At 44.9% G+C, this 26,644-nt stretch overlaps 1 protein-coding gene across 1 annotated transcript in view; it reads right to left on the reverse strand.

The window, feature by feature from the left end:
• Nucleotides 1-6,126: 6,126 nt before the first annotated feature.
• Nucleotides 6,127-26,644, reverse strand: part of tafa3a (TAFA chemokine like family member 3a) — an 84,252-nt gene continuing 63,734 nt past the window's right edge. Inside the window, exons 3-5 of the mRNA XM_076025062.1 lie at nucleotides 16,253-16,402; nucleotides 14,172-14,296; nucleotides 6,127-6,977 (exon numbers count right to left, since the gene is read on the reverse strand). Coding sequence (XP_075881177.1) covers nucleotides 6,966-6,977; nucleotides 14,172-14,296; nucleotides 16,253-16,402 — 287 coding nt within the window. The 3' untranslated portion in view covers nucleotides 6,127-6,965. The remainder of the gene's footprint in view (nucleotides 6,978-14,171; nucleotides 14,297-16,252; nucleotides 16,403-26,644) is intronic.

The following is a 26,644-nucleotide window of genomic DNA, read 5'->3' on the forward strand; positions in this document are numbered from 1 at the left end:
AAGAGATCCGCTATTAGAGAGACCTTCCGATAAACTGAGTGGAAAGGACGTACGCAAGAAACCAACGTTGGGATTCTCCTTTTTTGTTTTTTTTGTATTAACTGTGATATTGTTGATATTGCACCATGGTCATTTGTCAATAAATGCACAACTAAACAAACAAATAAACAAGGCACACATGTATTGGATGTTTTTTTTATGAACCTGACGCTTGTTGTTGCGGTTCACCTCGAAGATTTTTCAAACTTCCTGAGAAGCACCAAAACTTTAGATAAACTTTTAGCCAGCAAGAAAAGACACATATTATATTTAGCATTATGGGAGCTTTTTCTCCCTTTTTCCACTGAGTTGTGACATTTCTACATTTCTTCTGAGATTTCTCTCATATATTTCACCTAGAAAAGTTTGGGACATGAAATTTCCATAGTGCCATCACCACCTCAGCCGAAAAGACAGTGTGTTTGCTATTGGGAGTGCGGTATGTCCACAGACAACACAACCTGTTACTATGTCGACAACAGCTTCACCACAAACAACATGCTGTTAAACTGTTCAATTTAGGAAAGTTTGTTTCACGTATCACATATCAATCAGTAATGCACCCAGACAACCTGCCCCACAAAAGAAAACATGATTTAATAGTTACTCAGAATGTCAGTAATTCGACCATTAAACAGAGATGATGTTTGCAGCTTCAAGAATTTAGGTAAATAAATCTGTCGGTTGTTGCCTGGTTGCACATTAGAAATTAGTGGCAAGGAGTCGGGAAGAAAAAAGCAGTCAGGAATCCATCGGTGCCATTTGCGTCCCGCCTGATATCATCTCCGGCGAGCGTCACTCACATTAGCCCCGCTGCTGCGGGAGGAAGTGATCTTTTCTCCACACCCCAACCCCTCCCGCCATATTCTCGCCTCCTCCTCCGTGGCTCACCATGTTTGGCATGTCTGAGTTTGCGAAATGGAAAAAAGAAAAGAAGAGAAAAGTAATTTCCTTTTCGCATTACAGGTGGCCCTTCCACTGACCCGGTGTCATCGCGATAATGCGATGTGGGAGCCGGGAGCGTCTCTGATGAGGTGTGAGAGCAAACACTCGAGCCAGCACTAATATCTTGTCAACACTGTACTTAGACACGGCCCGCCTTTTTGCGCGACTTGTTGTGGCTCAGTCCGAGGCCTTTTTGCCGGAACGTTTTTCGGTGGCGACGCAGGACGAGATCACGCTTGACACTTTCACACGCAAAACAACTTGGTGGTACAGTATGTGCTCGAGTAGAAGAAAGAGAGAGAAAAAAAAAAAGCAGCCGGGAGGGGAAAGAAGCAGCGAGTTTGCATAAGAGGCCCTGGGCAGGATGTGCAAATGAGTCGCAGGAGAAGCTCTGCGGCTCTGCGGCTGATTCGGTGACTAATCGCCTTCCGGTCCAGTCAGGCATGAGCGAAAGGAGGGGAGGAGGTGACAGGTACAGCCAGGAATACTTTGATATTAGAATTCAAGGCGTCTATGTCTCGCCTTGAGCGGGATAATCCCATTACGCCTCGGGTCACAGCGGTGCACACACGGCTCGGCATCCCGGCGCCGCTCGCCGCAAAATAAACTGCTTACAGACGACGAGAGGCAACACAAACAGCCGTCAGAAATAACATCAAACTCCGACCCAAACTGAATTAGAACATCCAATTTGGGCGAGAGAAACAGGCCAGATATTGAAAAGAGAGAATAAAGGCGTTTGAATTTGAGAGGAGGGGAGGGGTGGGGGGTGTGAGGGGGGCTGGTTGGTTGGGGAGGGAGCAATTTTTCATTCCAGTCCGTCAACTTTCATTACGGAAACTACAAAATCTAATTTCGCTCTGGGTTTCTGACGGGGTTTTTTTCTTATTTTCCGCGCCGAGGCGGGCCACACGCGCTAGACGATCATTAAGCCTCACGCTGTTCCTAAAATGCTGAAGAGTGCAGACATACGGAAATTCTCAAACAATCACTTAACGGTTGATCTTGGGGACGTCGTGCCATTAGGCCGCGCGCTGCTGCGCGGGTAATGACAACTCAGAAAGGGACCGATGGCGGATATGCCCGTGATTAAATGGGCTTCAGAAGAAGAACAAACACAAAGGCTCATCAGAGAAAGAGCTACAGCAGCGGTGGGAAGGACAGGAAGGATGGAGAAAAGGACTTGGATGAAATCCTGGCTGAGAACTTGTGAGTGTGTTTGTCGCAGCTGGAGTGCAAAGCTCATTTTTCCTACAGGGGCATTAAAAGTACAACTTATCCTATTCCACATATATATAACATGCAGTATGCTAGAATATATATACATATGTATATATATGTATATATATGTATATACATATGTATATACATATACACACACACACACACACACACACACACAAACAAGTACAATTCACTTCTGGGATGTATGAAATGGCAATAGCAGAATTTTTGGGTAAAAGTGCACAGATTGCAAAAACCTCACAACTTGACATATTTCAATCAAACTTGAACAAACTTTAACATCACTGTCCCAGGAAGTGGTGAGTGTTTTGTGTTTGTCCTGTCAGGACCTGGTGGGGTCCAGACACTTGGCTCCTGCTAATCAGCTAGGCTCACCTGTTCCTCGTCTCCTCGTTATCGCTGGCCAGCGCACCTGTCTGCCCTCGACCCATCAGGCCTGGCCAGTATTATAATGAGTATAGACGGTATGAGAACCTGGCTCTTCAGCACAATCATGGCCTGATAGTTAGTCTAGCCTACAGTGTCACACTCTCCAATCAAGCCTTCTCACGGACTCCTGTGATTTTTTTTTTGCAGTTTTGCACATCCTTATTCTCCTCTGCCATCAGATTTCACCGCATTTAGCGCCGAGCCACCTCCCCTTCTTTGACTTCTTTGTAATATTAAATTTTAACATTTCCTCTCTGTGCTTGGGTCTCCCAGTCCTAGAAATCGTGACACTTGAGCCTTGAAATGTGTGACGATGTTCTCATATTGGTCTTGGACTGAAAAGGGAGACTTGGTGAGTCCTGGCAACCACTACTAATAAGGCATGCAGAGGCTTGTGACCAGAGTGGGCAAAGTGTTCTATTTTAGGCTGATCGGGGAAAATATTCCAGGATGCAGGTGGGTGTGAGGGAACTTTAATCAACATCCTCAGAGGTACCAGACCGTAAAATATGCAATAAGAGACGTCCATTTTTCAACCCTATAAGCCCACCCCTTCCCTCCCGCCCACCTACTTACGTAGACAGCATTTCCACAGAACTTACACCGGACAAATCAAATGAACAGATTGATATTTCTCACCTTGATGAGGAGAGAAATAACAATGAGTCACAGGATGACAGAACATTTTTTGTGTGTGTAAGAAGGTGTGTAAATGTTAATGAAAGAAGGCATAAATGAAAGCAGTGAATAACATCCAGAGGAAGGGCATAGGCCAAATTGAAACTTGATTAAAAATCCAAGTAATTGAGGGCAGCTGACCGGACACACCAGTAGGATTTTTTTTCCCCCTACTTATCTATTGACAGAGTTCAACGAGACTTGGAAAGCAGGCCACATTCATTACTGGCAATGTTTTATCACCAAAAGAGTGTTTCCATCAGCTGCTAAGCCCTGTTAGCAATCACCTACATTCTCCTTGTTCTTAATTTCGTTGTGCATTCTTGAACATATTTGAGGAAGCAGATTAAGTTTAAGTATAAATCTCAAAAACACACACACAATTGTCCTCTTTGGTTCATAGGTCTGAGCTGGGTCACAGTGCTCTTCTTGCTAAGCATTACACAAGCATACATTAAGTTGAATGCAGTAATCACATTGTCAAGTACTTAACATGAATACAGCGATGTATGACTAGGTTTCACAAATAGAGGTTACTCTGAATAGTGTAACCTCTGATAGAGGTTACTCTGAAAAGGGCTTCTTCCATGATGCAACATTCTGCACATTCATACCAAGCAAACAAGTTTTAACCCATCTTCCATTTTTGCCTCATAAATAAATAAAATCAGCCACTTGAGTGCGTGAAATAAGCTTTGTCCTCACAAGTTTCCTCACTGATACTTTATTCCATTTTCTAAATATCTACCCATATATTCTGGCCTCCTCTTTCAGCACTTCCTCCATTCCATTATTATTGAGTGACTCCCCTAGTAGTTCTATTTTACAACCACCTCATGCATCACTCTTTCAATCAGCTGCGCTTGCTTTTATAAATCCCTGCCTCGTTTTTATCACTTACTCTCACGACAAAAGTAAATGAGCTCTCCCGTCAATGCAGGGCTACTAACTCCCCTTTTATTCCCTCTCTTTTAACATCCGTTACAGCTCACGCGAGAGCATATTGTGTCAAAGAACACAACGGTTGTCAGAGCGCCGGCGCCAACACGTCCTGCGGGCTGCGCTGCGAACGCCAGCGCTCTCCTCCTACATGTGCGCTCCACGCCTTATAGCACAGCAGTGAACCAAACTCTGAGGTCAATAGCTGCACAAAGAGGCGCCGAACCACCGGCTCTCCCATCCACGCTGCGGTTTTTCAAATACGCATAATAGATTTTGCTCGAACTTTTTGCAAAGGTCTTTCATGGCAACGCAACAAAACCCAGAAGGGCCGCGGTGCGAAAACATCTTTCATTATTAATAGAATATTAGCCCACATAAAAGTGAACTAGTGAAGAATTGTGTTCCAACACTGCAGGGTCTGTAAAGTGCACAGAGGTTAATTCACTGATCCAAGGGTAGATTTGTATCATTGTTTAGAGATAGAAGGGATTTTCTTTTTCTTTTTTCTTTTTTCCAGGGGATTGGATTCACACGTCTTCCCTCCCTGCTCCTCTGAGCACTGCGGTGGATAGCCTGGCCTGATTAATCTTAATGAATTATGCAAATAGCCTTTATCTCAAATGATTTAGCAATGTTTCTCTATTGTTTTATTAATGCACTTTTGAATTACTCTGTATAATCACGTAGCCTCTCCACAGCCGCTCTCTGTTTGTAATTCATCGCCGGCTCTATATTAAATCCATGCTGGTCCCCGGTGAAATGTGGGCAGGAAAAAGAAATTAGTCATTACTGTAATTTAATGATTTCTAACCAAACAGGAGGCTGCCCGGATCGCTAACCGCAGCAGCCCTGGTGCAGCCCTCCCCTTCAGGAACGCTCCCCCCGGTCTGATCTTTGGGAGCCAGCCATCTACTCTTGCTTAATTAATTATGTTTAGTACAAGGGGTATTCTGAATGCACTTGTTTCCATTACGGACACAAAGTGACTCACCAAACATGGAAATTCTCCTCCGCACGACACTTCTGTTTTTCATTCTGGAGCCATTTTGCACATTTTGTTTTGGTTTCTTGTTTGTTTTCCCTTCCACCTGTTGATTTTCTTTAACTTTGACACCAGCTGTTTGTTGTAGCATCTCAAAAATCCCATCATTTTCCATTGGCAGACAGATGGTGTGCCAATGTTTGTCTTGGTGTGTCAGCTGCGGAGGGAGAATTGCACTGTAAGAAAGATCTCTTGTGAGCACATCAATGGATTATTTTGCAAACATTTTTTTTTGCTCCCCAGTGCTCAGATATAAATTTCACATAAAAGCGAAACATAAATCGGTTAAGTGTATTTGATTCATACAAAGAGAGTTGCATGTTTAAACCAAACTCAACCAAACTTTCAACTGACTTTCCTCTAGGCTTGGTTATTATAATGCAGGATTTGACAGATTTTGCTTTTGTTGAGCATTTTTCCAATTAATTCCTTTACTATTTTCTGTCACTTCTTATCCTGCCCTCTGCGCTATGGAGTCTATTTGAACCATGTTGGGGTCAGACTGAGTTTACACCCTGAACAAGTCACAAGTTTATCACAAGGCCACATTGAGACCGTTGAAACGTCAACTACACTCACATAAAGAAATCGACCAGTACGAGTGTTTTTGTTGTCATTTGGCCAGAAACAGTTTCAGTTTACATCTGTCTTTTAAACCTTTTATGACGTGTGTTGCTGTGTCGCCCTTGAAAATGAGATCTTTTACCTGGTTGATTGAAAGAACTGAAGATATTCAGTGCTTCCTCAGCAGGTCCAGGGTTGTTTTCTTCTGATATCTTCTGGTCCGTCAAATGCATGATACGTCTAAGCAGTGATATGCCATTAAATTTGATTTATTGAGATAATATCCACATTTGTAATCAATAGCAGCCGCCAGGTTTCGCAAAACAACAGAGACCATCAAAACATTTTGGCGTAGCTCGGCTGTGTAGACCCGTGGTGACTGTCGGCAAACATCCTTTCCATTTCAAATGTTTTCCGGGGCGATGGCAGGAGTTTCTTCTGCACGTCCGGCATCATTTTTCAATTTTAAAGAAGACTTGACAGCCTAATAAACTTTTAAAAAGCTAAACACGTTAAAGTTTGAGCTCAAGAAGTAAAGAACGGAAATAAAAGAAATGGTACAGAGATCTGCTGTGTAAGGCTAAAGGAATGGAAATGCTTGAAAATGATCTCACAAGATCTTTCAACACAGATATGCATCAAGAGTTCCAAAAATAACACAAAACTTTCACATCACGTTTTTTTTTTTTGTTGTTGTTGTTTGTTATCTTTTGTTTTTTTTTCCCCTTAAGGAGTAATTTCTTTTGAGGGGTTTAATCCATAGTCTTTGAGTCAATAAATTACTTCATGGTTGATTCTTCTAAGTCATAGTAGTAAGACTATAATACAAAGAGAGATTTGGTGGAGAGCAGAGTTCAGACGCGGCTACTGTTGCTTCTTAAAGTCATCCCGATGAAAGTCTTCCCCTGTGAATTCAGTCTCGTTTTACTCTCTCTTGTCCTTTTCTCCCGTAAATCCAGTGGAATGCCCATAAATATTTGTCCTGGTGGGTTAATGGTGTCCTCAAACCCCGTCATATCCAAATGCCCAAAGCGTCTTCGGAACGTCTGGCTCCGAACAGGGTCATCCCGAAAACAGACGACTATCGTGTGACCTGGAGAGAAGAAACAGTGTCAGAAATGAGGGGATGGGAATTGGCCCAGCGCCACGAATGGAGGCTCGGGATGAAAAGGGATTTGAGTCATTAATGGTGACAAATAGTGGTAGCAACACTCGGCGGTAAATCTGACTTGCAATATGACAGGAGGAGCAGGAGAGGAGCAGAGTAATTAAACCGACCGGGTTTATTAGAAGCCGAAATGTAGTTTGCAATAATGTGCTTTAAATTAGAAAATCCAAACGTGCTATTATGTGTTGGAATTTCTCCACATCCACGATCATTTCTCTCCCCGCCAGAGCTGCACTTATAAGCACAGAGAAATCCAGACACGACTTTATCCATGAATCAATAAGTTCTGTTTACAATGTCCCAGAACTGCCAAATGTGACGACCTCAATTTGCTTCAACCCCGTTATCATATTTGAACTGCTTATCTTGATAAACCCAGCCGCAAATCTAATGCATCCACTTCATTTGCCAAGAAAGGCAAATATCGGGGTTTAATCACGCTGGCAAAAATATCCAGTTGTGCAATAAATTGGATTTGGGGTTTGATGCGTCGCTGTTGCTTTGAGGTTGCCACATTTGATCAGCCTGGCCAAAATTTCCTCGTTCAGAAAAAAAAATGTTAAAGTGTTAAATTTCACGTTAAGTCTTTTTTTCTTCAACTGATGGAAATGATGCGACTTCTGTTATTCTTTGACATTCTTCCCTCACCGCTCACAGACTCCATCATTGGCCGAATGTTTCTTCATTGCCAGGAGGGTGTGTGTGTGTGTGTGTGTGTGTGTGTGTGTGTGTGTGTGTGTGTGTGCGTGGATTTGATTGAGATGTCTATTAACAACAATAAATATTTTATGGCCTCTCAGCATCCTTCCACTGGCTCGTGCCCCCTTCAGGACATGTAGCCGTTGCCTCAGCAGTCACGTGACTCTTAATCCGGAGCAGCTGCCTGCTGGAATTTCCAGGAAAGTGGAAGCCACACTCTGGGATCATCACGCTCCGCACTTCACGGCAATATTAGTATTCAGGCGTCGTGCTGCAGGTATACGCGTTCTCCAACCTTTCCCATGAATATTAATCCCAAAGACTGAAATGCATTTTCTTTCTTATTTTATTTTACTTCTCTTTGATGATGAGGCAAAAAAAAAAAAAAAAATTGGAATAACAATTCGTCACGCAAACATTTGCCAGTCGTTTTTTTTGCCCTTTAAAAGTAGAACACGTGAAGACGTCATCTCAAAACACACACAGAGGCGCACACACTTGTCATTTAATTAGCACGTCACGCCGTCACCAGTGGAACCACCGGCCGTGTTACCGCGCGGAATCTGCATTTTAAAAGCGTTACCGTCGTGACATTTGTGAAGGTGAGATCCCGACGCTGGGCCGAGCCGCAGCCAAAGACGCGGCGCTCGCTGCGCAGTGTGGGGGGTGGGGGGGGGAGGTGCCACAATTTCATTTTCACCTCCGCGCGACAATCCTCAGGAATGGCGGCGGCGCGAGGCAGAGTATGAAAATTGTTTGGTGCTCCTACTGGTGTGAGCGCAGGTGCTGCAGGCGTGTTTTCACACAACAAGCCGCGGCAGACGCTTTCAGCAGTGGCCCGAAGCATATTTTTACAGGCTGCATTTGGTGTCTGTTGCAACTGGAACAGCAACAGTGTGTGTGTGTGTGTGTGTGTGTGTATGTGTGGAATGACAGCACGAGCAACGTCTGCCATGCCGGAGACGCTGATAATTTTTTTTCTTTCATTTTTCTGATCCCAGAAAATGTGAAATAGAACCGCACAAGTATATAAAAGCAGGAGGCGTTTCGATGGGAAATGAGATGGAACGTGTCAGACAATTAAACCCAATCAACACTCCCTCACTGCTGAGTCGCCGGCGACCGGACTTCTTACTTGGGTTACGTGGAGTGGTTCCACCTTCAGTTGTAAAAATGGACAGAAATCCCTCCCAGGGTTTGCACTCCCCTGAGACTGAGGTTACAACATTTTTCAGTAAATTTCCATTCCCATTGGGGGATAAGCTCGGGAATTTTGTAAATATTATAAATTGAAAACATTCCACATGAACTTGTGTGAATAATTGGGAGTTGGCAGTGGTATGACCTGCCATGCAAAAAATAATTCAATGGGAAAAACATGACTTTAACAGATTTATTTGAGAGAGAAAAAAAAAATCAAGTTTTTATCCTTGTATTCAACAATTAATTCTTTGATCGATTTACAAAAACAAGAATTGTGAAACTTCAATTTTGCTCATTCCAGAATTTTTACTGCTTATGGTAAAATTTGTAATTAGACCTCATTTGTTTGCCTTTGAACTGATTAAGCCTTCTGGATCAAAAGGGAAACGCCTCAGTAACCAAGTGAGAAGTCCAGTCTCCACTGAAACACAACAGTGACCTGAACGTAAAGCAGAAGCCTGCAGAGGCCGAAGTTTAGATGGAGGCAGATGATTCACCGAGGCGACGGCTGAATGGAGGAGAAGAAGAAGAAGAAGAAGAAGAAGAAGAAGAAGAAGAAGAAGAAGAAGAAAAAGAACCACTATTCCATCTCAATCAAAATCAAAAGGCCATAGCACTGTTTCGAACAACACTGTAAAACCAAGCAGTACCTGACCACGGCAATTAGCTGACTGCTGCTTCCCGCTGGGGTATATCAGTGAGCCGCAGGGCCAGCGGAGGGCAGCTCCTCAGGGCTTGGTGCTTAAGCTGCCTCAGGATGAAAGACTCACTTGACTGGTCAGCGGCAGGTTCAAACAGCCGTCAATAAACAAGCCGCTTTGATGGTGAAGCTGCAGGGCCGCACGTGTTCGTGTTCGTACGAATATTAGATAAAAAGAGTGAGAAAGTAAAATCGGGCAGTTTTTGAATGATGTTCAGTTTATTACACTATTATAACACTGAAAAATTCACTATTTTCCCTCATTCTGGTTTCATTTTGAGGCGTATAAAAACATACTAACAAATGTGCATGTTTATGAAAAAAAGAGGAATGAGAGTAGCTTTAAAGAACAGACTGGACCAAAAAATCGGGAGAAAAAGAACTTTTCATTTCATGTTGGCTCCCACATTAACATGCCTCATTTTATGCTTTTGTGTCAGTGTGTTCGGCCAGATGGCGCCGAACTCTGGTGTGTTTGAAGGGTACAAAACAACTCTCTTCAGAATCAGCCAGGCTGTTTGTTTCAAGTCAAACAGCTGGTCTTTGTGGGTGGAAAGCCAGTGAGGGATGATGTCATCGTGACCGCAGTGTGATAACTTCAAGTTGTCGGCTCTGCGCAGAAAAGGCTCTGCAGTGTGGCAGCCGTCTGAGTAGACGATGAGGCAGCGTCAACTCGTGAAATGTGATCAGAGCAGCTATTAATTAGCTATCAATTAATGATTATATATATAAAGAATTAAATAAAAACATCAATTATACATCAAGGGAACGGTTTGAATTCTTTGAAACAGCAATTTTCTCTTTCAAGGTTTTTCCAAAGAGCCGTTTACAAAACATATTTATTATTAGATGTAGGTTCAATTATCAGAGTCTATCAGTGTTTGGTACTGTTTTTTAAGAGATCAAACTCAAGCTGACTCAATTTGCGCGTTCCCATATAAGGGTCGAGCGACTGTTTTTGAACTAGACAAGTCAGCTAGCATTGGCCAAAAGTAACGCTACTCTTAGGTCAAGACAAAACAATCAAAGTCTGATAGGCAGAGCGAGAATGACAGAATTAATTCAGGAAAAGCAGTTTCCTTCAAGCTGCAGTGGCTCAAACTTAAAAAAAGGCCAAAACCACCTCAAGCGATACAACCTTTGCTGCGAATGAAAGGAAGTTGATTTGAATTACGCTGTTTCCATTCTCCTTGATGCACCTAGCACATTAATTGACTCTTTGGCACATTCACCTTCATGCCCTAACAAACATTTAAAAAAAAAGGATAATAACCAGAAGCTGCATTGCTTCCATTGAATTCTGGTGGATTTGAGAAATGTGCACAGTTTTTTTTTTTTTTTTCCTCTTTATTTCTCCAGCTACCCTGCCGGGGGGGTTGTGGGCTTTGTAGAAATCTATTTCAGACAGCCATCCATCATCATCATAGCGGCTGCCAGGCTCGCTGGTTCTTTCCCCCCTCTGTCTCCTGATTGATGGGAGGGGAGAAGCAGGCGCTGCAAGGGTTATAATTCCTGACATTACCAGCAGGACTATAAAAGGTGACGCTCCCGGACATGCAGAGAGGGTAGGCAGACAAGGAAAAAAAAGAACAAGCCGAGTCGTCGTGCGCGGTGTCAAGATGTCGGAGTTATTGATGCGACTTCATCACCAGTTGCTAACGCCATCGTTCTGTTAGCGAGGCTGCTATCAGAGGGAGAGTTATGGAGTGCACACGGCTCTTTATACCTAATAAAAAGATATGGCAAAAATACTTTTTTAACAACTAACCAGATTTTAGTAGATAAAAGTTCAACATAAACAAGATTTTAATTTTTTTTTCAGCAACAAACCTGACAATTATTGAAATTTTTTGATAACGATGGAATTATTGCTTGTTTTTTGGAGGGTGGCAGGGGTCGCCTCAGCTAGATCCATTCGTCCGAGAAGGCGCAACAGCAGGAGTTGGTTGGAGAGCGCAGACAAAGGCAGCTCTGGGTTTCCAAGGGAACCCTGAAGTGGTTTGTTCCTCGCTGAAAAAAACAACCTGGGGGATTTTGTGAGTTGGGGTTGATACACGTTAGACTGACAGTTCTAAAGAAAGTCCAGAAAAGCTGTCCAGACAGGATCACGGAGATGATAGATAGATAGATAGATAGATAGATAGATAGATAGATAGATAGAAGGTCGGTCAATGGAAAAGAAACAGCATCACTAGTTCGATCCAGAGCCGAGCGCCGCGTTTAATCATCACAAATGATGTTAACCTTCCAGAGGGCTCCAGCGAGCGCCTCCGACATACACAAGCTGTCCCTGGCTGCCCCTCTCCCTCTCTTTCTCTCTCTCTGGAGGTAGGGGATTGGGGGGCACGGAGTGACTCCCGCTGACTCCTGAATCAAAAAAAAAATAAAAAGAGGGAGGAGAAGAAGAGGCGAGTTTTCTTGTGAAGGGTTCTACTCGCCACCTGGACCCCTGCTTGTCCGCGCCTCTGTTTCTGCTTTCCCGCGGGCGGCCGTGCGAGAGGCCATGAATTATTAACCCGGCTAAAATAAAAAGGCTCTGCTCGGTCCAGGCCTCCTGTAGCCATGAATAATGGACGAGGTGGCTCAACTACAGGCGTTTGGTGAGTCAAACACTGGGCCATGATGGATGGCCAGAGGTCCGCCGCACCCCACCACCGGCCTCACCCACCGACTGTCCACCTCACCCGAGCGTCCACAACACGTGTCCGGTTTACCCTCTGTTGCTCCCTCTAAACGCCCTCGGCGTTCCTCCACTTTCAGGACGGACTCTTGTTGTTTTTTGTTGTTCTTCTTCTTGTTTGTTCTTCTCCTGGGCTTTGTTGCTTTAGCTTCGCTTCAAACCCTCTCGGTTTTTTGAAGCGTTGTCAAGCCGACCGTGACTTTTCACTGGCGAGAGTCATTCCGACTCTGTCGGCTTCGGTGGCGGAACGCCACGGTTGCAACTGGATTTCTCCGCAGTCGTGCTCTTTATTACAAGTCATTTGGGTTTTCATTCCTTGCTTTGATTAGATTTTTTTTCCTCCCAACACTGAGACAAAAATGAGTCTTGATCTGTAACGTTGTTACATTTCACCTCAAAAACAGCGTCTACTTGTGAGAGACAAAACGAGTGTCTTACCCCGGTAGAGGTGTGGAAGTGTTTCAATTAAAACATCTCACAGAGAAATCTATTCTGTCTCCAGCTCCGAGCTCGGCATGTGATGTAAAGCCAGGAAATGTTTTTGACGAGAGTCGCAGCATCACAGGAAAGCCAGAAAAACTTGGGAAGTTGGTTTAGAATTAAGATTTGCATTCAGACTTAGTTGTCAGTTAGAGATTAGTTAAAACAAAATGTGAGGCCCTGCACGTTAACACAAAAAGACATTTGTCCTTTTTCATAGAGTTCTGTTTCAAAGTGCTACACTGATCAATAGACTGAGCACTTGAAATACAGTAAGTCTTAAAACCACTGAAGTGGAAGAGAGGATAACAATCTGCATGGCACTTGTTAGGCTCGTGCGACTTGTGTTGAAATTGTTCAAGGTCAAAAGAGGTCAGGTGTATTTTGGCTGCATTGTGATCATCCATCTCGATGCTAAATACTCCAAACCTTTTAGTGACCTGTATCTGGAGCTCCGACTGGTTTTCGTTTCAGGGTTTTTTATTTCAATGGACAGCCGGTGCTTTCAACCTTGTCTGCTTTGAGATTTTGGCAAAACAATTTTATTTCCTGAGTTTGAGTCAGTTTGTGCTGACGGCCTTTCGGGGTTTTGGTCTGAACTGGTTTGATTCCAGCGAACATCCTGGATCCTGGTTATTCTGCCAAACATCCCTGGAGATCCAAGCAAAGGGGCCGACCGTGGGAGGGCAGTCAACAGCCTTAATTAAACAGTGAGTGGGTTGAATGTTGTGGATGAACAGAGTATCAATGTTCCATAAAGGATTCAAACACACACACACACACACACACACAAACATATCTCACACTTGATTAAAACAAATGTTTGGGGGAAACATGCTTCCGACACCTCTCTGTGCTCTGCCTGTGATGAGGAGGCGGATGAAGAGCGTCCCCCCCCGCAGCGCTGCCCTGCGCTCTCCGCGGCTGCTAAAGCAGCTAATGGGCTTCCGGACTGACACCGCCACAACCGGCTGTGTTTTGGCTGTACCAAATTAGCGCACTAACTAAAAACACAATAATTAGACAGGGGCCAGGGTTAGACGTGGCTAAAAGTGAACTTCACAGGCCGCTCGATGGCTCGGAGGAAACACTTGACTGACTCACGTCTCCCCCCGCGCCTCCCCAACTCCGCCGCCGCCGCCGCCCGCTCCGCTCCGCTCTCATCTGGGCCCGATGAAAGAAACCGTCTCTGGCGTCTCTCCTCGGCTCGTTCCTCACCGTTTTCAAACGCTTACCTTCTCCATTATCCTGCGTTCACAGTCTGCCGCCACCGTTCCGCTCCTTCCACCACCGAGCGCCGCGAAGAGCGCCGCTCTCTGCGTTGCTATATTTATGAAAAACAAGGCGTCGCACCCACCTTGGTTGTCTTTACTTTGTTTCCCGTACTGCAGCTCCACCCTTTGAGATCCGGCAGCACTTTACACTCTTCCCCGTCCATGCAGGGATGCATCTGGCACCACCACTTCTGTGCAACTATGGAGGCTGCGGCGGAAAAAGGAAAGAAGGGAAGGGAGCAAGGAGGCAATCAGCGACGACAGCCAACAACCTGACAATCCGGACCGACGCAGCTTCGAACCACATGAAGTTTTCAGATTGGCCATGACAGCCGCGAGCTAGTGGGTGTTTGCGTGGCGGGGAGGCGATAAAAAAAGGAGCAGAGCAGAGGTTGCCGACTTAAGGTCTTAAGCTCCTCTCAAGGTGCACCTTCAGGAGAAACCTGACATTTCCGAGCGAAAAGCAGATCTGACGAAAAATGAGCAAAGCCCGGCTCGGCTGAGAGGAGGCGGGGATCGATTCACCTGGAAACTCAGGAACGCCGGCGAGACACGTGTCTGCTCGCGCTCGGAAGGCGCTCCGGCTCGACCTCACGCGCGCTTCATTTTTCAAGGAAGTGGAACTTTGGGAATTCAGCCGCAACCTTGTACGGCTGAAATTTCATGTCTGACATCTCGGAGACATCGCGCTCGGCCTGTTTACAGGCAGGTCGGAATTTTGGCAGCGGCGGAACCTGTGGATCCTTCCTCGGAGGAGGCGGACTGAGCGGCTGCTGGCGAGGCAGAGCTGCTCGGGGTGGAGGCGCTGGCCTTGCGGCTCAAACTCATCAGCTTTACAGCTGCCTCCAGAAGGACGCTTGTAACTGTATCACTCCACAACGTTGTGATAAAGCTGTCCCTGTTTTGATTTAAAACTTATCATTAAAGTTACCAATATTGAATTTCTTTTTTTTTTTTTTGCACCGGAAAAACACATCCCAGCACGCGCAATAGACCTGTTTTTACAATATAAATCCCTTCTATTTATCAATTTATCAGTTTTTTTTTTATATCATATAATTGCAATATATACACTGTGTTTCAAACTTTTAGTACATTTTATTATGTTTGCGTCAACTCTCTTCTTTTTGGACAATGTGGGATTTTACGTGGGTGTTGTTGTCACCACAAAGCAACAACAATACTCTCGGCCAAAAGCAGTTTCACTTGAAGACAACATGCACCTCTTAATCCCTCAGCCTGCGGGCCTTCAGTCTGATGGGTACGCAGAGCAGATCCAGGGGTTAGAAAAAAGAAAAGAAATGTTATTGGTTTGCTTAAAATGATTAATCTGGAGTCATTGTTGGGAGTCGTGTTGTTGGGATTACTCCATAAAAGTAGTCCTAGACTACTCCTTTAAAAAGTAATCTAACTACTTTGCGTCATTGGTAATCGATTACTAATTACTAATTACTTGAGTTAAAATAAAAAAAAATAAAAAAGATATAGTAACAGTTGAGAACGTTTCCTGCAGATAACATACAAATAACCACAATATTCTTTGATTTAGAAGAGATGAACTCAAAATGATGTTTGTATTTACGGCTACAAACACAATCGCTGTTTTTTTACTCTGCTGCCGCCATGCTTGCTTTGGTGCGTCGTCACATATCAATGACCTTGCATGCACGGCTGCATCATCAATCTGCGACACAATTTTTTTCGTCTGTTTTTCTAAATTTAATAAGACATTTTTAGCTTGCAAAATATTTCAGAAACATAATGGAATTGTTACTTGATAAAATAATTATGATATAATTGCCAGTTTTGCCAGAGTGATCCCGCTACTCTAACTGTTACTAAAAAAGCAGTTTAATTACAGTAGCGGATTACTTGGTAATAGATTACTTGTCAACACAGCTCTCTTTCACTTCATTCTATGGAATGTATGTTGAAAGGCAAACAAATTCATCTGGCAGCTGTGATCGTCTCAGCCACTGCTATTTTTCTTCCATCCAGTAACTTCCCCCAAGCATCAGTGTTGAGAAGCAACCCGAGGCTCAGCGCCAGCAGGTGTGACAGCCTCACCATCCTCCCTTATTACTTCTCACATCGGGGGAATCCGTCTCAAATCGTTAACAAAAAAACAAACAAACAAAAAAAAACCCCACGAGCGGATCATTACCGTCTACGCATGACGGAGCCGCTCTCGTCGTCCCCGCCACCTGTCCAGGGAAGCAGGAGCACTTGACGGTCTGGGATCGCTCCTCGATCTTGTTCTTGTTGCAGCAGCGGTGCGCGGCGATCACCTCGCAGGTTCCCGCTTTCACGTGAACTGAAAGCACAAACAGTGAGGACGAAGGGGTTAGAAGGGCAGGCGAGCCGCTGAAAGGAAGGACAGGAGGAAATTAGCATTGAGCTGATATTTGACGGCAGCGGCTCTCAATTTAATTTGCTCTTTTGTTGCAAACAGGTCACACGGAGCGTTGACAAAAAAGCTTCAGTCTCATCAGTCGCGTCGGCTTGATTCCTCTTGTAGATGAACTTTTGATTTCCCTACTTATTTTCCAATCTTTTATTTTGTAATATTTATTTCTCAATTGCTGTTTACAGAGATTGAAGGCGCTCTGAAGTCAGATTCCTTGTTTGTGCGTACAAATTTGAACAATGGAGATGATTGTTATTCTGGTTCAATAAAATACAACTACAGACAGACATTTTCTGAAATGAATTTCCTCTGCTCAGTAAACACAACAAAACGGGCACACAAGTTACAAAAGCAGGTCAGTTAAGTTGAAAGGTTTTTGCCTTTTGAATCTTGTTTGATTATTTACTATAACTTCATTCAAAACATAATTACATCATCTAGTAATAAAACAAATAAAGAATAGGAGTGCTGGACTCCATATTGCCTCAAAAATAGGCCTCCGGAAAACACAAAACTAATTCAATCAAACGTCATTGTTTGCAACCATGGTCAGAAAACCTTCATGTTTGTTTCTTTCTTCTTCAAGTCTGGGCACAGAAACACAGAGCATCAGTCTCCCCACTGCTGTTTCGCTTCAACCAACCCGCCGCACATGACCTCTTGAAATCCAGGTCGTCTCCCAGGAGGAAGGAACCACAGTCGGAACCCCCACGATGCACCTGTCCACAATCATCTCCCTCTCCTGCCGCAATTTAGCACCAATAACACACCGGATTAACATCAAGCAGCTGCTGATTTACCAGCCGCCAAAGAGCTTTTACAATAAACAATTCAAAGGCGTTGGTTATATGTCGATGACTTTCCTGCACAGACTCATTGTGATGCTGAGCGCGTTTGTGTATTTCCACAATAATCAGGATTGTTACGGAGGGAAAAGAAGGAAAAGGGATTTGAAAGTTGCAACGCCGCCTTCATTATTCCAGTAAAGATTTTTTATTTAGAAGCTCACTTGGAAATAGATTGCATCGAGGCTCATTCTCCCCCATTAGCCGGCAATCCCAAAAATCTCATCTGCGACATTAAAAACATTTTGCTTCCGATCAATAAGGTGCTATTCACGTCAAAGGCAGAGCAACAATCGTCTTTCAAGGTGCTGAAAGTTAGCCATGCAAGGACGGGTTGGGCTCCGCCCACCGCAATGTGATTGTCATTAAGCCAGCGGCCCGCCCCCGGTGGTCAAAGTTAATTCTAAAAAGTTAGGATGGCCTGGGCTTAATATTCAGACGTGGTCACAGTGATAGACGCACCCTGACAATGGGTAATCAGAAGAGGTGAAAAGAGCAAAGGCAATCACTGGTAATTACCATTACCAGGTGGTGGTGGTGGTGGTGGTGGTGGAGGGGGGAACGATAACTCCTTTTGCTCTCAAAGTCTGAAAAGTGCTGATTGAAGTGGCCGGCACAACAAAATTAAAACGCTCCAGTTGGATCCAATTTAATAGAATTGTTGTGTTGCCGGCTTGCTTTTTCATTTCACGAGCGTTTTTTCCGATGCCTCAGCTGAACTCGTCCAAACATTCTCAGACTGGATTTCACCGCGTCAGGTTTTTTTTCTTTGTCTTTTTTTTTTCCTTCTCAGCCATACGTCCACATATACCAGCCGTCCTGTGGAGTCGACGGGTCTTAAAGCTGCGGCGCGAGCCGAGCCTGGGTTCCGGCCCGCGACCCTGGGCTCATTAAGGTGCAGGAAGCAGCGGGGTCGTCGTCGCCGCCCGCGTGGCAGGAGCCGCTGATTAAAAAGGGGGGAGCCGCTGGCAAAGGTCGCCGTCTCGCCAGGATGAGGGGTCGAAAGGTCAGGGTGCCACGCTCCAGCAATTGTTATGTGAAGAAGAGAAGGATGAACTGTGGCGGCTGCTCGCTGTTGCTACGCAGCAGAGGATGCTGACAAGACACCGGGTGGTTGAGAACGCTGCTGTGTTTGACAGCTGTCAGAAAATAATAAAAAAGAACAATTTGTAATTGACTTGACTCAGAAAGGAGCTGAATTCTTTTTGCTGTCGCGTGGGATGAGAACGTCCACCTTATATAATATCTAAAAATAAAGAATTACATAATAAATCATTTCTATGATTTTTAATACGACTGAACCAAACTAAACCTTCCGATTTTCTGAGCGAAAATGTCTAAAGCTGCAGAACCGTAGAGAATTTTTAGTAGAGGAGGATCTTTTTTCGAGACTGGACAGTAACCAGGGGTTTAGTGGAGACTGAAAGTGAACGGAAGTCAATGGAAGTAATTGTGACAAATGTGCGAATCTGTTTGTGTAAACACACCTTTTAGCTCAGATCACTCCAGATGATTAGAGGCACCTCATCGGCCCCCTCCGAGAGTTTAGTGTTGCCTTCAGGGACACTTTGGCAGAATCTGACCAGAATCAGCAAGCTCACGAAACTGACCACAGCCCACACACACACACACACACACACACACGCACAGAGGTTTGACTGTGTGTCCAAGTGGCTGCGTAAGTGGCCGACAGCACCTGTGATCAATACCTTTCTATCAGAGCACTTAGGACTGTCATCATTTACAATCAACTGCCGCGAGATGAAGAGACGTGGCGGGAGACGGGAGGCGAGAGCGAGGTGAGGGGACAGGCGGCCGCTAATGAGAGTCGGCGTGCGGCCCCCGTCCCCTCGGCCAATCAATGGCACTCTTGAGGCGAAGCAGGCGGCGATCGACCGTCGCATCCATCGATCCCTGATTGATAAACGTGGATGTGCAAGCGGGTCCTGCAAGGGGCTAAAGAGCGAGGAAGGGACGGAAACGTCGTTCCTGTTTGTGAATGTAAGTATGAGTTTGTTTCCAGTGGAGCTGATCGCGTTTTCCTCCTTGAGCGCAGTGGCTTTACAGTGGATAGACTGTTGGTGCAAGTATTATGGCACGTTAATATGTCCTTGACATCATTACAAGGTGTTGAAACACTGCTGTGCAGACTTGCCAGACACAGCAGTAGAGTCGCGAAAGTTCAATAACATATTCTGTTTTAAGGGAAACTTTCGAGTTTTAGGGTGGGATTTAGGCACAACACATCTTTTTCCTTGCGGCTGCTCCCTTCAAGATAACAACGAGCAAAATAAACTGTTTACTAAACCTCAGTGAAAGGAATTCCAGGCACGTATAAGTAAAAACAGAAAGGAATAATCTCTATATAAAAATAAAACAATGGCACCCCTCACTGTTTTAGATTTTGGCCGTCATGCTGCCAGCTGCGCCGTCTTGGAGGAGATAACATGTTTCTCCACGCAACAGGAACAGGGTGACAGGAGGCAGGTAGACAAATAAAAAGGGAAAGAAACACCGTCGTGGAAATTATTTCACAATGGGGATAAATGTGCATACTAATGAATTTTTACCCTCGGTGGACAATCTGTCCTCCAAACAAGATTAATGTAAATGAAAGTCTGTTGAAGTCGTGGGACGAGACGACACAACGTAACAGCAAAATGGTCGTTCTGACAGCCAAGGCCATAGTCAAAGTCGATCAGATTGTTAAAAAAAAGAAAAGAAAAGAAAAGAAAAGAAAAATATACACAATTATTTCTGTCATAGCGAGAGAAAGTCTCTGTACTTTCCCATGGACAACACTGGCAGAGACTATTTAAATTCACCAAACTCCAAAGTTAATGTTATTAGCATAGAGACATAAAAAAGTTATAGAGTAATAAAAAGTTCAATAACTTCAGTTGCATCAGCAAATTAAAAAGAGTGCTGTTGGTTTTGTACCATTTAAACAACTTAGGTGCGAACTGCAATAACCAAGCAGCACTAATTGATGTGCTGTGACGAACAGGCTGTAATATGACATTGTGGCTGTTTGCAGCCTCAATAGCATTAGAATGAATCATAGTGGAGGCAAAACAAAGTATGCAGCATGGAAATTCTGTGATTTTTGAACTTATTCTTATCAAATAAATATCCAATGAAAATAAAAATATTTCCACAAAGGAATTATTATTCTTGTCCTCTCCAATTTTTCCTAGAGTATAAGAAACACAATAAATATCTTGTAAAGTTACATATAGAGCAGGGTAAAAAAAAAAAATGCAATTAATTTGCGATTAATTGCGAGTTAACTCATGACACTAGTGCGATTAATTGCGATTAAAACATTTAAGCGACTGACAGCCCTAATTTTGAGACGTATAGACTGTGTGCGTTTGATTTCCTGTTTGGGTCGATCTGATTGAGTGTCAAATTGCAGCCTGTGCTCAGTCCAATGTGATTCAGACACGCCTTCAGTGAAAAACAGTGACATTCATTCATTCATTTTCCATACCCGCTTAGTCCTGAGCTCTTCCAACTTGTGAAACTGAGGTCAACATGCGGTGAATCACATGCATGATCCTTAGAATGATGAGCCGGCATCCTCATGGTGCTCATGCATGTTAGATTGCACAGAAAATGAATCAGAAAAGTGTATTAAAGCCTTTTCATTTCTAATTCATTGAACCAATTACACTGCAATATCCCCACCTCCTCCATGTGCCACATGAAAGACTAATCAGGAAGTGCAGCCGTCGTACAAGTGCACTTGACAGGCATCAGTAACCAATCACGGGAGGCTGGATGGAGTGCCCCGAAAATACGCTGGACTGAATTAACATCAAATTAGCGCGCCGGCTCGTTGACGTGAACAGATGTATTGGCACGACGGGGAAGAAAGTCCTCCTCACAGCCAGCACGGCCGGCTCCAGTGGGGCGCACAGCAAAAATATACAAAGAACATTTTCCATTTGAGTCCGGCCATCACGCTGCGCTGCTGCCTGCTGAGCAGCCTCTTTCAGGAGGCGAATGCAGAGTCAGATCAAAACAGGAGAAAACAGCATCTTGTCCAGGCCACAGGGCCCTTCTGCGGCTGCAGCCCCCGTGAAAACAGATCGCAATATTTCTGTCTGCCCCAGCTGCCGATAGCTGACGCTCGCCGGCTGTTTTATTAGGCAAGCTGCTGAATTGCCTGTCAACACAAATACCTAATCAGCCAACCACGTCCCAGCAACTTTCTGGAATGTAGACGTGGTGAAGACGACTTGAAGTTGAAGTTCAGAATGGGTCAGAAAGGGGCAGTGAAATGACTTTGAACTTGGTGAAGATGGTTGTTGGTGCCAGAAGGGCTGCGGGTCTGTTCCACAAACTGCTGCTGATCTACTGTAACAGGGTTTACTGAGATCCAGTGAGTTGCTGTTGTGTGGAGTAAAATGCCATGTTGTTGTCAGGGCTCAGAGGTCAGAATGTGCAGACTGGTTGGAGACCACAGAACTCAAATAACCAGTGGTGATAACCAAGATAGCGTGATAGCATCTGTGAACGCGTGTGGTGACATTGTAATCTGCTTTAGTGTCTTTTCAATTGGTTTTGTGTGTTTTAAGCTTTTTGACTATGTAGCACTTTCAGTTTCTCCGAATTTAGCGCCGTGACATTTTGATCGTTCACAGTCACTCCGCTTGCTGGCAGGAGTTCTGGTGGAACCCGGCGCCGATGATCTTCACCGGGGGGGATTATGCACGTTCCCGCGGAGCACACCTTAGCGGTTGAGATGAAGTTCACGCCAGCGCCGTTCATCTCCGGCTGCCGAGATGTTAGGACCCACCGCTGACTGATCAGTCGGAGTCCCTGAAGGGATCATGTGACTTTATAAATGAAAGGACTAGTGAAGTTATTAAACCCGGGGAGGGCAGCAGCAGCAGCAGCAGCAGCAGCAGCAGTGGCAGCGGCAGACAGGCTGGAATACAGACTCAAAGCTCAAAGCGTGTTGTCTCGACACGGTTCCTCGTTCCCTAGACAGTCGCTGGAAATGTAACAAAGGACTCGCGCACGCCATCGCACAACCATTTTCACTTCCTCTTCCCTCATCCGGCCGCATGCGTCTCCTGCACATGCGACGCTGCTCGTGCATTTTTCATAATCTCACTCCACCACTTCACGTGAAGACTCAACACTATATAGGGATTTCTTTCATTCATTTATTTATTAATCTTTTTCTCTTTTTTTCAGACAGACTGCGAGCACAGTGATTTGTACCCCTCTCCAACTTTCATTTGCATCTGAATGTGTTTTTTTTACGAGGTTCCAGATAAATCGGAGTTTTACCATTTCACTGTTTTTTTTTTAATCCCGCCGAGCTTTTAAATTACAGTCAACAGGTGTAAAGACGTGGGGGTGTTTGTCTCGCTTTTACACGTTAAACGCGGCAAGAGGTCCGGTAAATAAGTTGAGAGAGATTAGCGCAAACAGCTGCACTGAGGTCCCCTAAACATCATTAGCCGCATATGCAAGTGTAAATGCTCCAGCGTGCACCCCTGTGTCGAGTCTGGCAAATGTTGTCATTATCATTGGAATTAGCAGGCCTCTGCTATATTTCACTATGTTGCCGTGGGGTGGAGGTGGGGGTGGCGGTTTGGGGAGAAACTGCAACTGGGCAGTTGATTGTGATAATGACCCCAACAACCAAAGCCAGTGGCAGTGCAGACAACGACTCTCCGCTCGTCTCGCCGCTGCCATTTTAGAATCACAGTGCAAACTAAGAGACGACAGACAAAAAAAAAAAAAAAGTCAGTCTTTTAAATCATACTTTGACCCGACGATCGATATAATCTCGGCGGTCGCAGGCGGCCGATTCCTCCGTCTGCTTGAAATGCGGGAGGCCCGAGGAGGCCATTAAAGAAGCATCTGGAACATCCACCTCCTGACAGCTCAATATAAATGCCCCCCTCTTTCTTTTTTCTTTTTTTTTTTTTTTTTCAACGCGCCGTCTAGCCGAAGAATATGTCGAGAACCCTTCGGAAAAAAAAGAAAGAAAAAAAAAGCCATTTCAGGAGAAACTGTCACGGTCCCACCGATTACATTTTATGCTCCGGTCCGTTCACATAAACTCCCCCCTGCTCGGCCTCCTCGCCGGCTGTTTTTATGGCCCTGTGTGGACCCTCAGCGCCGCGTCATGCGCTCCGTTCCTGGGGAGGCGCGAGCCATAGGGCACAGAAGGAAAGAAGAAGAATGGAGACGGAGGAGAGCAATTGTTGGACTCTAAGTTTGTCGGTTTGGAGCCTTAAGTGAAAGACTAGCGGGCCGTAGCTTAGCGCCGCTTTAGAATTAAAAAAATAGCACAAAAAAAGAGCAGCCGGAGACCGAGTTGACGCGCGTCCGTCCAATCCCGTTCCTCTGCATCGCCTGACTACAGATGAGCGCTCATAAATGTCTGTCAGGATTTATGGCGTCAAACTGCGCGGATAAGAGCTCTGAGTGGACGGCTGCCGGTGCCACTGTGTCTTGTTTACGAGTGGACGCGTTTTTCCACGAGCGAGGAGCGGCCGGAAAATCATAGTCGGAAGGGGATGTTGAATTTTCCCAGTCGGGTGGCGGATGCAAAGAAGAAAGAAGAAGAAGAAGAAGAAGAAGAAGGATGTGGATCGATCAGGACGAGCAACATCCACAACAACAAGCTGTTGCAACGTTGTCGACTGTCTGTGTTTTTTCGGTCGCCTTCACAAATCACACGTCCGCCGTATTAAACACCCACCAGAGAGAATTTATCGGTTTAATCGCCTGACGGTCCTCTGCCTGTTGCTTTTCAGCACCGACCTGCAACCTCCAGCAGGATCCGATTAACATCCTGTGTATTTCCATATGAATCAGGCAGGACCTGATTCTGATCCAACAGTATCCGGCACTAAAGGTCATTGGGGGCGCTGCTGTCTGTACCAACTGACTTTTCAACAGTCAAGCACAGTCACAAGAGTTAAGAGTTGCCAGTTAGTCTTTGAACTGACGTCGGAGAACTTGGAGAGGAGCAACACGTGCACGGGGAGAACGTGCTCAGTGTTGCAAGGTGATAAATATCATTTATGTATGTGTGTATATATATATATATATATGTATATATACATATATATATATATATATATATATATATATATATATATATATATATGCATATATGCTTGTATGATAGTTTGACGGGGTACAACTGTTATCGCCAAATGTACGATCATTTGACCGTTTTGTGAATTTGTTGTGTTATTTCCCCCTGAACCCTGAAGGCATCTCTTCCCATGTGACAGGTTTCCAGCCAATCGCGCTTCGTTGAGCGTAAGACAAACGAGTTCGTCTCAGAACAGGCATGACTGCCTGAACGTTCAGCTACGCCTGATGCACGACAGTTGGTTTCACTCAAAATGTGATCATTTCTAGCCTCTGGTAGGATAATGCTACGTTTCCCAACCTGGGTAAACCCAACACAGAAATGACCCTGAGTGGGAATCGAACCCGCAACCCTCCTGCCGAGCGTGTCGTAGCGTTTCACACAAACCCAACTCTTCTGTTTTGAATTCCCGACTCTGGTTGCTCTCTGAGTCACTTGGCTCCAGCACCAATCAAGCAAGTCAGGCTGTACAGGGCAACAACAAGCATTCACACCTTCACATTTGATGTTCAAAGCGCCGATTCATAATTAATCGACAAACCATTTCACCTTTTGTAACTTGTCACTCAAAACATTTTTTTTTCTTTTTTCACACTTTGTCTCTGTTTTCATTTGGAACTTGCTATCAGCAGGCGGTTCGGGACTCTTTGAAGTTTGCTGTCACGCCCTGTCACACAGCAGGCACCTATCGGCTCGTAAACATCAAATGTGTTCGATAAGGAACAGCGGCGGCCGGGCTGCAGACTGTTATCAGGTTATCGCCGTCGTCGCCTGGTTTGCATAAATCGCTGCTGGTTCGCACGTCGCGAAGTCCCGCAGGTCGGCTCGTCGAGGCAATTCCTTGTTTTGTTTTTTTTATTTGATCATCGCCTGCGGGGTTTTTTTTTCCTCTCTGTCCTCCGTCTGACTCCCTCTGCTGCAACACGTCGCAGGTTTCCCCCCCCCCCGTACGGCTCCACCTGTCTGCTAGCGTAGCGTAGACGCATTGTTCTGCGGAGGAGGATTTTTGTGCAAATGTTGAGCTCCAAGCAAGTAAAGTAAAGTAAAAGTAGATCTCCGAGACGTAGACGAGCATGCAAATCACCCCTTATCCTTTAACTTTTTCCTTCTCCTTTTTTTTTTTAGTTCTAGTTATTCTCATATTTTTTTTACCATTTAATTATCTGAGTGGGATGTATGCCGCGCTTTGATATACAGCTCGCGATTCATATTCATGAGCGCAGACATCAAATGGGAATGATCAGAGAAATAAAGTCTACTCAGAGGTCACGCATTTTGATAAGAAAGAGCTCAAACATCAAGACAGCCCACACTGGTGAAGGCGGAACGGCCCGGACATATACATCACAGAGTGAAGTCGAAGCGGCGAATGGTTTAAATTTAGCAACAGCACCCTTCGAAACGCAGCGCCTTGTGTTTTCAAAACCCGGCCGGTCAAGCGAGAGATGCTGTTTTTTTTTTTGCAGGCTTGGTCATATACAGCGCTCGAGTTCTATATTAACACTCTCCCTTCGCTGTGATATTACCGACCCCACAGTGTTGGGCAGATGTTTCAGGCGAACCCTTTGCACTGTTGCTCTTTATAAAAAAATCCCACCAAAGCCGCGATGGCAGCGGCTTCAAAGGTTAGGGTTATATACTGCACAGCAACACCCCGCAGGCGGCCTCTTATATATCACAGCGCACGCACGGCGCCCGGGCTACCAACAAACGAAAACGCGTGAAATTTAGTTCTTTCCCCCCGCCGGCGATCGTGCGGCACGCCACTCCAACGCGCCGCCAGGGTTGGACCGCGCCCGCCGTTTCCGCCGCGACTTCAGCCGAGTGGAGACGATTAGCCGCAACGCAATCGACCGACTTTTAAAAGGAGGTTGCTCTAATTGCAAGGTGAGGGCAGGCTTTCGGTTTGCAAGACCCAATTACCGCCACGCTGTTAGCACTTTTCCGCTAATTGCATTCATCAGCTTAAATCATTATCAGCAGGATTTCCTTCCATTCTTGTCGTAATGCAAAGCTGAAAAAAAAAAAGAAAAGAAAAGAAAAAGGAAGAAGAAAGAAAAAAAATCCTTTCTGGGAGTTTTTGAGCCGTAGCCAGAGGTAAGTCATAATGTGGCGAGGGATAATGGGTTTACATTTAAGCTGTAATTAGAGAGAGAATGGAAACAGAGGACT

This window comes from Nelusetta ayraudi, unplaced genomic scaffold (genome assembly GCF_046127955.1).
Source record: "Nelusetta ayraudi isolate G7.1 ecotype Tasmania unplaced genomic scaffold, CSIRO-AGI_Nayr_v1 ptg000017l, whole genome shotgun sequence".
In the NCBI taxonomy this organism is placed as follows: domain Eukaryota; kingdom Metazoa; phylum Chordata; class Actinopteri; order Tetraodontiformes; family Monacanthidae; genus Nelusetta; species Nelusetta ayraudi.